Genomic DNA, 14,504 nt, shown 5'->3' with positions numbered 1-14,504 from the left:
TATCATCATCTAGACCTAGAACTATTCCAGTGTTGCAAACTATAGACAGGATCCTATTTCATGTTCAGTTCTGATTTCAGGGCAGACATGCAGCAATGAGGGCAGGTATGCAGCAATGTCACTCATTTAGTCAATCCTGAGGCTACATTGATCATTAGGGCACTTATGATGTAACAATAACTGCCATCCATTCTTCCTGGTCTTTTTCAGTTCCTGTAAAATCAGGCAATTTTAAGCCTGTCCAGTTTTTGACGTTTGTGGTCCAGCTCGTCCTCTGTCTCCCTCTTCTTCTTCCTCCATGTGCAAGACCCTGCAGGATGGTGTTGGTAAGTGTGCCGGGTCTTCTTATTACATGTCCAAACTGGTGGATTTTTCCCCCTCTTATGATTTCAAGTAAGGGTTTGTATTTGATGACTTCTTGTCTGATTTGATGTTTCACAAGTACCTTTGTTCTGTGAGTACAGTAAGGTATGCATATAAGTCTTCTGAAACATCATATTTCAAAAGTCTCAATGTAGTTTTCTAGTGCCCTAGCAAGTGTCCAAGTCTCACAGCTGTGGGGAGTCTTTGCAGCAATTAAACTGCATTTTTATTTCCCTTACACAGTTTGTGGGGTTTTGTCTCGCCCTGCTTCCATGTCTACCAGCCTTGAAATAAAGGATGAAGAAGGGTATCCTATGTTTATTCCCTGTTACTTAGTGGTTAAAGCATTAACCTAGTGAGTAGGAGACATTGGCTCTAAGCCACAATTATCTGGAGGGGGGTTAAACCTGTATCTCCACCTTAACTAGTAAAGTACCTTAATCAACAGGGCACAGTGAATAGCTCCTTTTGAGCAGAACCACTGTACTTTTATTTATTTTTTTGCATTTAGTATTCATTGGTTGAAGAGGATGGACAACAATGGGAAAGTTTCTGGCAGAAAAGATTCACATTAGAAACCAGAGCCCCTGTTTATCCAGGGGAGCAGCCATCTTGATAAGAGACACACCTTTCGCCTTCCTCTCTTCTTCCTGGTCCTATATATCTCCCTTTATTGGCTACCCACTTGGTCAGGTAATTGGTCTAAACCTCCTCTGAGATCCTCCTCTGATATCCTCCTCCACCACGATCCACTGGCTGGGAAATTGGCTTCGTGGTTGGACCCAGAGGGTTGTGATTGATGGTAGTCACTCATCATGGTGCCCTGTGACCAGTGGGGTCCCTCAAGGCTCTGTCCTGGGACCCATACTGTTCAACATCTTCATTAACTATGTGGACATTGGAGTCAGGAGTGGACTGGCCAAGTTCGCCAATGACACCAAACTTTGGGGCAAAGCATCCACGCCAGAAGATAGGCGGGTGATCCAGGCTGGCCTAGACAAGCTCAGCGAATGGGCAGACGAGAACCTCATGGTGTTTAACACCGATAAATGCAAGGTTCTTAACCTTGGAAGGAAAAACCTGCAGCACCCTTATAGGCTCGGCAGTGCTACGTTGGTTAGCACTACAGAAGAAAGAGACTTGGGGGTCATCATTGACCACAAGATGAACATGAGCCTGCAATGCGATGCTGCGGCTAGTAAAGCGACCAAAATGCTGGCGTGCATCCATAGATGCTTCTCGAGCAAATCCCGGGACGTCATTTTTCCCTTGTACTCGGCCTTGGTGAGGCCGCAGCTGGAGTACTGCGTCCAGTTTTGGGCTCCACAATTCAAAAAGGATGTGGAGAAGCTTGAGAGAGTCCAGAGGAGAGCCACATGCATGATCAGAGGTCAGGAAAACAGATCTTACGATGACAGGCTGAGAGCCATGGGACTCTTTAGCCTGGAAAAGCGCAGGCTCAGGGGTGATCTGATGGCCACCTGTAAGTTTATCAGGGGTGACCACCAGGATCTGGGGGAACATCTGTTCACCAGAGCGCCCCAAGGGATGACGAGGTCGAACGGTCACAAAATCCTGCAAGACCGTTTCAGGCTGGACATAAGGAAGAATTTCTTTACTGTCCGAGCCCCCAAGGTCTGGAACAGTCTGCCAGAGGAGGTGGTTCAAGCGCCTACATTGAACACCTTCAAGAGTAAATTGGATGCTTATCTTGCTGGGATCCTATGACCCCAGCTGACTTCCTGCCCTTTGAGCAGGGGGCTGGACTCGATGATCTCCCAAGGTCCCTTCCAGCCCTAATGTCTATGAAATCTATGAAATTGAACACCTGCGAGTACTGTTTTTTCTGCAACTAAAATTAGAAGATTTAACTAGCATTACACATGTATCTGGAAATCCTATTTAACTTCATTCCTGCATGGCCAGAGTGGAGCCTTACTGAGGAGTGGTTGCACACCCAGAGCCAAGAAATGGACTTAGGTGTTTGTGAACTTTCATACATAAAATTAATTAGGATTTATCCCCAGGTGCCCTTAAGAATTTTGAATTGAAATTCTACAAATAAAATTTTAGAAAGACAAGGGAGAGTTTGGTAGCAAAGGATAATCAAAGTAGATTTTTCCACCAAGACTTTCTAGAGCCTCTTTTCTAAGTAAATAAAATGCAGTGAATTTACCACCCCAGTTCAAGTCTATATTGTCCCTTTATTTTTTTAATTAAAAATTATCTTCCTTATAGACTAAAGAAAGTTAATAAATAGAAAAATCCTCCTTTTGTAATAATGATTTCAGTATTTCCATAATCATTCTTGAATAGCTGTCTAGTGTTCATTTCTTTATTTTGTGTCTTGGCAGGTGAAATAACATCTTGCTGCATGCTGGTTATATGCACTGACCACATGGAACCTGCACATAATGTCTCTGAATTTGTTTTACTGGGACTTACTCAAAGCCAGGAGACAGAAAAAATCTATTTTGTGCTATTTTCTGTGTTCTATACAGTTATTGTAGTGGGAAACCTCCTTATCATTATCACTATCAAGAGGAGTCAGAGCCTGATTTCCCCATGTATTTCTTTCTGAGCTACCTTTCCTTTGTGGACATCTGCTACTCTACAGTTATAGCTCCCAAAATGATTGCAGACTTTCTTGTTGAGAGGAAAACCATCTCATTTATTGGTTGTATGACGCAGCTCTTTTTTGGCCATTTCCTTGGTGGTACTGAGATGTTCCTCCTCACAGTGATGGCTTACGATCGGTACATTGCTATCTGCAAGCCGCTTCATTACATGAACATCATGACTGGGCGTGTGTGTGGCTGGATGGTGTTGAGTTCCTGGACAGGGGGCTTTGTGCATTCCATTATACAGACTCTCCTGACTACTCAGCTCCCCTTCTGTGGACCTAATGAGATTGATCATTATCTCTGCGATGTGCAGCCTTTATTGAAACTGGCTTGTACTGACACCTACGTTGTTGGCCTCATTGTTGTTGCTAATACAGGGATGCTTTCCTTGACCTGTTTTGTTGTGTTAGTTACATCATATATTGTCATCTTAATCTTCTTGAGAAAGTGTTCTACAATAGGGCGCCTCAAAGCTCTCTCCACTTGCATCTCCCACATCACTGTAGTGGTCATATTTTTTGGGCCAAGTATCTTCATGTACTTACGACCAGCCACAACCTTCTCGGAGGATAAGACTGTCTCTGTGTTCTACACTGTCTTCACCCCTATGCTGAACCCATTGATTTATACCCTGAGAAATGAAGAGGTGAAAAATGCTATGAGAAAAATGTGGGTCCATAAAGTAGGCTTTAACAATAAATGAAAATTGTTAGGTGTTAGAATGGGAGTTTTAGAAACTGATGGGTAAACTAGATTTCACCAGCATTTTAGAGAAAAAAATAATAATGTTATTGGCTATTAGTTTTGCAGTGAAAACCTCACAAATATTTCCTATGAATATTGCTATTGTGTGACTCTTTTAATAGAAAAGCTTGCAATATTTAAATTTGTGTGAAAAATAAATACTTTTGTAAAATTTTGTTAATTTAATTTGATTAATTTACTATCATTATCATTAGCATCATTATAACAGTGGAGTTCACTGAAGGTGTCATTCTGTTCTTTCCTGGCTACATAAGAATACCACCTAGTCATCTACATGGTAGTTTAGGTGTCCGAAATGACATTTATGAACATACATTCTTAGGGTTATGGATTGTGAGACTCAAAGGGACCTTGGAAGATCATTGGGTCCAGCCCCCTGAATCAGGCAGGAAAGACAAATGGGGTCAAGAGACTCCAGTAAGGTGACCATCCAGTCTCCTCTTGAAGATTTCCAGGGTGGGTGATTGCACCACTCTGGAAGGAGTCTATTCCACAGTCTGGACACCCTGGCTGTGAAGAAGTTTTTCCTAATATTAAGCTTAAAATGGTCTTCCAGGAGTTTATGGTCATTACTCCTGGTTATCCCCAAGGATCCCCTGGTGAACAGTTGTTCACTGAGTCCTTGATGTATGTCCCTGATGTAGTGGTAAGCTGCTATCAGGTCCCCTCTTAGCTTCTCTTTTTTCAGGCTGAAGAGTCTCAGGTTCCTCAGCCTTTCCTCATGCGGCTTGCTGTGCTCTCTTGAGTTTTACCATGTCCTTGTTGAAGTGCAGTGCCCAGTCCAGCTGCAATCTCACCAATGCTGAGTAGAGTGGAAGAATCACTTCCCTAGTTTTGCTGGAGATGCATCAATTGATGCATGCCGGGTTATTATTTGCCCTGTTGGCTACGGCGTCACATTTCCAACTCATATTCGTACTGTGGTCTATTATTACCCCCAGGCCCGTTTCATTCATGGTGCTATCAGTTTGGTGTTGCCAAGCCTGTAGGTGTGTAGGGGAGATGGGGGGTTGTCCCCCAGATGGAGCACTTTACATTTCTCAAAGCTGAACTTCATCTGATTCCAATCCGCCCAACTTGCTAGCTTATCTAGGTGTGCCTGTATCTGCAGACTATCTTCAAGCGTGATCACACTTCTCCATCACTTGGTGTCATCCATGAACGTGATTTCATAGATTTGATTTCATAGACATTAGGGCTGGAAGGGACCTTGGGAGATCATCGAGTCCAGCCCCCTGCCCAAAGGGTAGGAAGTCAGCTGGGGTCATAGGATCCCAGCAAGATAAGCATCTAATTTGCTCTTGAAGGTGTTCAATGTAGGTGCTTGAACCACCTCCGATGGCAGACTGTTCCAGACCTTGGGGGCTTGGACAGTAAAGAAATTCTTCCTTATGTACAGCCTGAAGTGGTCTTGTAGTAGTTTATGACCATTCGACCTCGTCATCCCTTGGGGTGCTCTGGTGAACAAACGTTGACCTAGATACTGGTGGTCACCCCTGTTAAACTTATAGGTGGCCATCAGATCACCTGAGCCTGCACTTTTCCAGGCTAAAGAGTCCCGTGGCTCTCAGCCTGTCGTCGTAAGGTCTGTTTTCCTGACTTCTGATCATGCACGTGGCTCTTCCCTGGACTCTCTCAAGCTTCTCCACATCCTTTTTGAATTGTGGAGCCCAAAACTGGATGCAGTACTCCAGCTGCGGCCTCACCAAGGCTGAGTACAAGGGAAGAATGATGTCCCGGGATTTGCTTGAGAAGCATCTATGGATGCAAGTCAGCGTTTTGGTCGCTTTACTAACCGCAGCATTGCATTGCAGGCTCGTGTTCGTCTTGTGGTCAATGATGACCCCCAAGTCCCTTTCTTCTGTAGTGCTAGCCAGCATAGCTCTGCTAAGCCTCTAAGAATGCTGCAGGTTTTTCCTCCCAAGGTGGAGAACCTTGCATTTTTCGGTGTTAAACACCATCAGGTTCTCGTTCGCCCATTTGCTGAGCCTGTCCAGGTCAGCCGGGATCTCCCACCTATCTTCTGGCTTGGATGCTTTGCCCCAAAGTTTGGTGTCATCAGCGAACTTGGTCAGTCTGCTTCTGACTCCAGTGTCCACATCATTAATGAAGATGTTGAACGATATGGGTCCAAAGACAGAGCCTTGGGGGACCCCACTGTTCACAGGACACCATGATGAGTGACTTCCATCAATTATTACCCTCTGGGTCCAACCATGGAGCCAATTTTCCAGCCAGTGGATCATGGTGGACCCAAGGCCAGAATTTGCCAAGAGGTGATCATGGGATACCAGATCAAAGGCTTTTTTGAAGTCAAGATATATGACATCAATCACTTCTCCCTTGTCTAGGTGATAGGTCACCTGGTCATAGAAGGAAATGAGATTGGTCAAGCAAGATGTATGGGTAATTGAAGTTACCCATGACAACCATGGTCCTGGAGCATGTGGCCTCAGCCAGTTCCTGGTCAAGCTCAGGACCTTGGGTGGGAGGTCTGTAGCAGGCTCCCACCGTTGTGTCCCCTGTACCATGTTCCCCACAGATTTTAACCCAGAGGGTCTCCAGTTGTCCACCCTAGTCATCAATATCAGCTTGCAGGGACATGTAGCTTTCCTTAACATAGAAAGCTATACCCCCGCCCCTTTTATCTACATGATCTCTCCTGTATAGTGTATAGCCATCAATACCTGTGGTCCAGTCATGGGTGGAGCCCCACCAGGACTCCATTATCCCTATGAAATCATAATTATTTGCACTGAGCAGGAGGACGAGCTCCTCCTGCTAGTTCCCCAAGCTCCTGGCATTTGTGTACAGGCAGGCAAGTGTCCCCTTGGGGGCTCTTGCCTTGGCCACAGATTGTACCAGGGCTGGGGCAGGGGTGGGGTCCCTTAAGTGCCTTGGTCTGCTGGCTTTGGAAGGGTTGCTCAGTGGGCCAGTAGTGGCGGTATTCCCCCCATCCCCCAATGAGTTTAGTTTAAGGCCCGGTGGAGCAGGTGAGCCAGTCTGGCTGAGAAGAGCCTCCTCTCCAGGGGAGAGAGGTGGAGGCCATCTCTTCCCAGCAGCTCGCTGCCTCTCTCACCAAAGAGTTGGCTGTGGTCATGGAAGCCAAAGCCTTCCCTATGATGCCAGCACTGCAGTCTTTGGTTGACTACGTGGATCCTCCTCTCCCTCCTCAGCCCATACCCCAAGACTGGAAGGATCGATGAGAAGATCACTTGTGCCCCCAGACCCTTTAGCCCCACTCCCAACTCCCTGTAGATCCTCATGATCTGGCTGGGAGTGCTCCGAGCCATGTCATTGGTGCCCACATGAATAAGGAACATAGGATAGTGGTCTGTGGGCTGGAGGAGCTTAGGGTTCCTCTCCACAATGTCCTGGATGTGGGCCCCCGGGAAGTAACAGACTTCCTGGGCTAAGGGTTCGGGGCAGCAGATTGCCCCATCAGTCCCCCTCAGGATGGAGTTTTCCACAACAAACACTTTACTTTTTGTCTTGGGGAGAGCGGGGGCAGTAGCTGCAGTTGAGCCTGTGTTGCCTGTGGGAGCTGGGAACTCAGCAGGCTCTGCTGGAGCAGCAAGAAGTGCCTACCTGCTGCTAAGCTCCGGCGGGGCAGAAGCCTTGCTGCGGCGGGCCTTAGGGCCCTTGACCACCTTGGTCCATGCCCCTGGATGGACAGAGTGGGAGGTTCTGGAGTCCTCTTTTTGTCCTGGAGGGAGACTGTGGTCTACCCTCTGGCTCCCAAGGGAGAAGAACCTGGCAATAGGAGTCAATCTCCAGCTCACAGTCCCTGATGGCATGCAGTCTCTGGACTGTGGCCTGGAGCTCCTCCAGCTGGCATGCCAGAGACCCCAAAAGGGAACAGATCCCACAAGGGTAGGTGGCCACGCTTCTGGGCCCCAGAGCCTGAAAAAGTGACAGGCAGCCCCCGCAGCTGAGAACCAGGGGCTCTGTCTGCATGGAGCCCAGAACCATGGGCTCCATCTGGGTGGCTATCTCTGGGGGGCTGGGGGGGGTGGGGCTGCAGAGCCCAAGGGTATCTGAGGTATCAACTTGGCCAGTGAGCTCTTCACCACCGCATCCAAATAGTTGTTAAAGATGTTGAAAAGCACTGGACAAAGCACCGACCCATGAGGAATGCCACTGGCCACTTCTCAACAAAATGATACAGATTTGTTCATTAGAACTCTCTGGGTCATACCCTGCAACCAGCTCCCTACCCACCTAACTGTCTCATGGTTGAGTCCACAGTCCTTCAATTTAGTCACGAGAATATTGTGGGATACTAGATCAAAGGCCTTTTGGAAGTCAAGGTACACAGTATCAACCTTCTCTCCCTTATCCAGGGGGCCAGTTACCTGATCTAAAAGTAGATGAGGTTGGTAAGACAAGACTTGCTGATGATGAAGCCATGCTGACTGTCATTCAGAATCTTACCTTTTGCAACCCTATCACATATAGACTTCTTTATGAATTTTTCCAAGAACTTCCCTGGGATAGAAGTTAGGTTGATTGACCTATAGTTACCTTGGTCCTCCCTTCTCCCTTCCTTTAAGATGGGCACAATATTGGCCCTTTTCCAGTCCTCAGGGAACTCTCCAGAGCACTGTGAGTTTTGGAAAAGATTTGCCAGCAGTCCTGCAATGACTTTGGCCAGCTCCTTCAACACCCTTGGGTGAAGTTCATCCAGTCTTGCTGATTTATATATTTCTAATTTTTTTCACATGATCACATACCATGTCTATGGTAATAATAGGAAGGCAGTCATTCCTACTCTGCTTGTTCTGTACCCACTCTGGCATGATTTTGCCCTGGGCCCAGTGAAAGACCAAAACAAAATGGTCATTCAGGAGTTCAGCTTTCTCCTGAGTGCTAGTAACCAGCTGTCTTGAGTTGTTAAGCAGTGACTCCACACCCTCATTTGTTTTTCTTCTATTCCCTGAGAACTTCTTGTTGTCCTTGACTCCTGTTGCTAATTATAGTTCAGTTGCTGCCTTAGCCCTTCAAAACTGTTCTCTACAAATATGGACCATTGCTGTATAGTCCTCCTTGGGGAATGCCCTAAGTTTCCATTGTTTGTATGCCTCTTTCTTTGTTTAGTCAAGAGGGCTTACTAGCCCTTCTGTTACATTTCCTCCATGTGGGAATGGACTTCCTTTGTGCTTTGAGGATCGTGTCTTTAAGGAGCAACAACTCTTCATACACGCCTTTCACCTTCAGCCCTTGGTCCTGCAGCCCTTTCTCTACTAGTGACCTGAGTTGGTTGAGATTTGCATTTTTAAAGTCAAAAACTTCAGTCCTGCTATCTAATTTGTCTTCTTTGTGATGGATAGTAACACAATGATTTCATGGTTGCTGTCACCCAGAGTACCTTCTATTTTTAAGTTGGCCACCAGGTTGCCCTTGGCTAGGACCAAGTCTAGAATAGTGTTACCTCTGGTTGGTTTGTGCACCTCCTGAGTCAGGAAAAGTTCTTCAATGAAGGTCAGGAAGGAATGCAACTGATCCAACTTATCAACTTGTTGACAGACACTTATGTCTAGGTCTGCTCCTGGACATGCAGCCATGGGTGTTCTACTTTGCAGCAAATAACTTGTATTGCTATGGCACAGGCCAGCTATTTGACAAGCAGTTGCCCAACCCACTTATTGAAGCTGACCCCTGAGAAGCCATAAGAAGGAGGTATGTGGGTTCAGGAAGAATGGCACAAGTTATAGTTGTACAGGTCTGTAAAGTGGATGCTGCATTGGGAGCCCTGGGTTCTAGATAGGCCCTTGTTTCCCATGAAGTTGAATGCTCACTTACATTGTCCTTCATTACTAGTAGAAGCAAAGGGAAGTGGCTTAGCTTCAAACAGATTGCTGGAGAAGCATCTCATTAATGGCTAACCTGTGGTTAGAGTGCTGTACTGACACCCCTTCTCGAGCTTCACCTGGACACCCAGGTTCAAACCCTTTTTGATGGAAAGGGACCTAAAACCCTGCTCTCCCCAGCTGCCCAGAGGGGGACAACCTTTGCCTAATCCTAAGTCTGTGTATGGTAGTTACCATTTTAGCTGACTCCATTTCTGGGCATTCTATGCCTACTGTGTTCCTACAAACAGCACACATATGTAACCAGCAGCTTCTTTGATGTAGCAACATGCTCCCCCAGAAAGACTAAAACAGTCCAAAAGAAAGTACCAAAATCACAGTACAGTCACAAACTAAACATAGTGACACATGTAGATGCACCCATAGACCCCAAATCACCTGCTTTGGAACTGTGAATCCTTGAGTTTTTACACACAATTCTCTCACAGTTTGGTGGTCTATTTTCCTCTGAAGAACAATGTGGTCTTTTATTTTCTTTTTTTCTTCCTCTTTTTTTACCATGTCCTTCTGCTCTATCTTTTTGGTATTCTGATCCTCAATGGTTATGATCCTCGGGCTGAGAATTTCTGTGGGTTTTTTTGTTAGTGTTTTTAGAAGCCTCCAGCTCAGGCCCCCTCCATCTGGTGTTTCTAGGAACTGATTCTCCAAAGCACTGTTTCCTTCTTTCTGGGTATTGTGTGTGATCACTTAGAAAGTATACCATTTACATCTCAGCATCAAGAATTCACTTTCCAGAACTGAAAGCCTAATCTTAATTGCATATATGTGCTACAAGTCTGAAAGAGGTCCTATATACTTTTAAAAGACCTTAGGAAAAAAATTGCCCCCACATGTTTACAGCCAAAACTGAATTTTAACAGACAGAGACCAGGCAGAGACCAGGATCCAGCAGAGATAGAACAGCACATGCTCCCAACACACACACACACACACACACACACACACACACACACACACACAGTTTCAAAATCTGAATTTCAGAATATATAACTTCTACTACAGCTGGTGAAGACTCAGTAGTGGACTGGAAGTGTTTCTGGTCCACTTTTGGGTCCACTGCCGAGTGTACTGGGGACACTCCAACACTCCCATGGGACCTTAAGGTATGTGGAAAAAAACCATATAAAGCTGTGTCTATGTCCAAATCATCAATTCTCTCTGAATCAAATCAGAGGCTTCTGATTCAGTTAGCAGAAATTAATGGGTCTTCTGATTCAATTCAGATTCAGCTGCTGAATTGGGCCAAATATCAGCTGAATCGAATCAGCAACCAAAGCTTCGCACAGCCCTACTGTTTATTACTCTTATGAGAATATTAGATTCTGAGATATACTTTCCCAAAAGATTCAATTTAAAGGGGCTTTAGATTATCACAGGTAGGTCTCATCATGGGAAATTCTGATGCCTGCATTGAGGCAGTTGCTCCCATTTAGAGAAATAGGATTCTTCTGGTTTTGTGTAACAGGAATATCATATTTTTCAAAGTAAATTCAACTTCTGTTTGAAGGTATGTAACATCATTACTCTTACCAGTTGAGTACTACAGAAGACCTGAGTTTCTGAAGCTGCCATAAGCTAAATTTTAGTGTTACAAATTACGGAACAGCAATGCATTACAGGTCAAACTGGATTCCAGATATCCTAGACCTAATTCTCTGATTACAAGTTCTGTTCTATGACAGCCTCATAGTACATATCCTTTTGTGAGCCACTTATTTAAAATGTGTTGCACTGACATGACATAACTTCCACTGTGCATAAATGAAAACCTGGATGGCTTGAAAATCTGCATATGCACTTAAAACACAATTAACTTTGCTTCTCGTTCTTTTACTAACTTAATTACTTTCAATAAGGTAAAATAAAGAAGTTACACTACGTGACGCTTACAAGAATTCACACAGTATTAGACACAAATGAAGATACATTTAACAGAACCTCACAAATTGCATATAACTAAATATTCACAAAAAAATAATACCAAATTGTAGCTAACACAAGCAATAAAGCTACCCAAACAGAGAAGAAGAGTTTGGAGCCTAAACTGGAAACCACTGAAGTAGATCAGAGAGCTTTCCCAGAGCCACGCTGCAGCCAGGGACAGAACCAGGAGCAGTAGAATAAACTTCTGGTCCCAATGTACTAGGTGTGACTACCAGTTCTCAACCCTAGGTGTTCAGACTTGGTCATCTACATGACATTTTTGGTCATGCACAGGTTGGCATTCTAATCCTGAGGAGAAAGCCCAGCACTGTTTGATTACTTTATGCCATCACAAAGTTGAAGACACTGGGCATGTGCAAGAGTAGCCAAAGCCTATATGTGTGCCTCTTTTAGGAATGCAACAAGCACAGAATGTCCAGAAATTGAATCAGCTAAAATGTGTTACTACCACACATAGACTCAGAACTAGAAAAAGGTTGTTTGCATCCCCCTTTGGACACCTGGGAGTCCAGGTTTCTAGGCCCTTATCACTGAAAGAGGGAAGGAACCAGAATGTCCAGGTGAACCATGGGAGAGGGTGCCAGTACTGCACTCTAACCACAAGTAATCTGTTAATTAGCTGCTTTTCTAGCATTTTTTAAAGCTAGCCTACTACCCTTTTCTTTTAATAGTCATGAAGGAAAATGTGAGGGGAACATTCAGCCTGATGGGAAACAAGAGCCCCAGCTAGAACCCAGGGCTCCCTTTTTCCAGGACAGCATCCACTTTACAGAGCTGTATAACTTTCCCTTGTGCCCTGCCTCCTGGACTCACATACCCCCTTCTAGTGGCAGCCCAGGGATCAGCTACAAAAGGTACATCAGACAAGGGCCTGCAAAATAGCTGCCCTGTGGCATAGCAATAAGAGTGCTTTGCTGGAAAGTAGAACATGCATGCCTGCATGTCCAGGAGCAGAATGTTAACCTGTTCATCAGTTTAATTTCTGGCACGTAAACAACTGTGTAGATGATCAAGTGATATAATTACATAGACAGGAAAAAGCAGAATGCCACCCTTAGTACACTCCATTGTAATGAAGACACTTATAATAATGATAGTAAATAAATCAAGGTAAGTAATGAAAAATACAAAAGTCTTCACTTTTCCAACAGAATTAAACATTCCAAAAATTCCTATTAAAAGAGGTGCCCAGCAGTCCATTAACAGGAAATTCATGGACATTTTCAGCGCAAAACTACTAGCCTATAACATAAATATGTTTTTTTTCTCTCTAAAAAGCTGGTGAAATCTAGTTTACCACAGTTTCTAAAAGTACTATTTTTACAGTGTAGCATTTTCATTTATCTCCTGAGTCCACTTTTCTCTTCCACACTTTTCCCATGGCAGTTTTCACCTCTTTGTTTCTAAGGGTATAAATCAATGGGTTCAGCATAGGCGTGAAGACAGTGTAGAACACAGAGACAGTCTTATCCTCTGAGAAGGTTGTTGCTGGTCGTAAGTACATGAAAATACATGGCCCCAAAAATATAATCAGTACAGTGATGTGGGAGGCACAGGTAGAGAGAGCTTTGAGGCGCCCTTCAGAAGTGTGTCTTCTCAAGGAGACTAAGATGACAATATATGATATAACTAATACAACAAAGCAGGTCAAAGAAATCATCCCGGTGTTAGCAACAACAATGAGGCCAATAATGTAGGTGTCAGTACAAGCCAGTTTCAGCAAAGGCTGCACATCACAGAAATAGTGATCAATCACATTAGGCCCACAGAAGGGGAGCTGAGCAGTCAGGAGAGCCTGTATAATGGAATGCACAAAGCCCCCTGTCCAGGAACCCAACACCATCCAACCACACACACGCCCAGTCATGATGACCATGTAATGAAGTGGTTTGCAGATTGCAATGTACCGATCATAAGCCATCACTGTGAGGAGGAATATCTCAGTACAGCCAAGGAAATGAAGGAAGAAGAGCTGTGTCATACAACCAGAGAATGAGATGGTCTTCCTCTCAGCAAGGAAGTCTGAGATCATTTTGGGAGCTATAACTGTAGAATAGCAGATGTCAACAAAGGAAAGGTAGCTTAGAAAGAAATACATGGGGGAAATCAGACTTTTGCTGCTCTTGATGGTGATGATGATGAGGAGGTTTCCCACTACAATAAGTGCATAGAGAATTGAAAACAGCACAAAACAGATTTGTTCTGTCTCCTGGCTTTGAGCAAGTCCCAGTAAAACAAATTCAGATACATTATGTGCAGGTTCCATGTGGTCAGTTCAGATAATCACTGGAGGATGTTAATTCACCTGCCAGAACACTAAATAAAGAAATGAACAGTAAGCACCTATTCACCAATGATGAGAGAAATACTGAGGTCATTATTACAAAGGAAGGAAGTTTGTTTTCAAAAGCTTGTTTTAGACCTGTACTCACCGTGTCACACCACAGTGAAAGGATATATGTGGCATTTCAGGAGGGAAAGCATTGCCCTTTAATGTCCACACCACTTTCTGATGGTGCTTCTGCTTCTTGGTCTGTGACGGCTTATTCATCAGAGTTACCCCTGCTTATGTTGCATCTAACCTTCTATGAAAGGCATTCCTTTACGCAGCACTTCTGGATATGCTGGGTAGCAGCACAGCTCTGCTGCCAGTATTAGTAGCTGTTATAGATGGATCACCTTAATGTCCAGCACAGAAAGATCCCTGTGGGAACCCTCCTGACCCATCTCCTTCCACTAGCTGAAGAGCTGCTCCCAGAATATCAGTGTGGGTTTAGGGCATCAAGAGTAATAACTAACATGATCTTCAGAGCTTGCCAGCTGCAGGAACAAGGCCAGAACAACTTCTAGCTATGTTCATGGCTTTTTTTGACATCACAAAAAGCCTTTAACTCTATCAACTGAGGAGCACTGCGTAGGTTACCTATAGGAATGTATT

The 14,504-nt window shown here is 44.6% G+C and overlaps 1 protein-coding gene and 1 pseudogene across 1 annotated transcript; one reads left to right on the top strand and one right to left on the bottom strand.

Annotated features, from left to right (window-relative positions):
- Positions 1-2,761: 2,761 nt before the first annotated feature.
- Positions 2,762-3,690, top strand: LOC149871193 (olfactory receptor 4S2-like; annotated as a pseudogene).
- A 9,212-nt stretch (positions 3,691-12,902) lies between these two features.
- Positions 12,903-13,832, bottom strand: LOC149871192 (olfactory receptor 4S2-like). Its single transcript, XM_090034869.1, has one exon. It carries the CDS (start codon positions 13,830-13,832, stop codon positions 12,903-12,905), a length of 930 nt encoding a protein of 309 aa, XP_089890995.1.
- Positions 13,833-14,504: the final 672 nt, after the last annotated feature.

Source organism: Crocodylus siamensis, chromosome 2, assembly GCF_052110815.1.
Source record: "Crocodylus siamensis isolate JL-2025a chromosome 2, ASM5211081v1, whole genome shotgun sequence".
Classification (NCBI taxonomy): Eukaryota; Metazoa; Chordata; order Crocodylia; family Crocodylidae; genus Crocodylus; species Crocodylus siamensis.
Note: the sequence above shows the minus strand (reverse complement) of the source record. Positions and strands in the feature narration are given on the sequence as shown.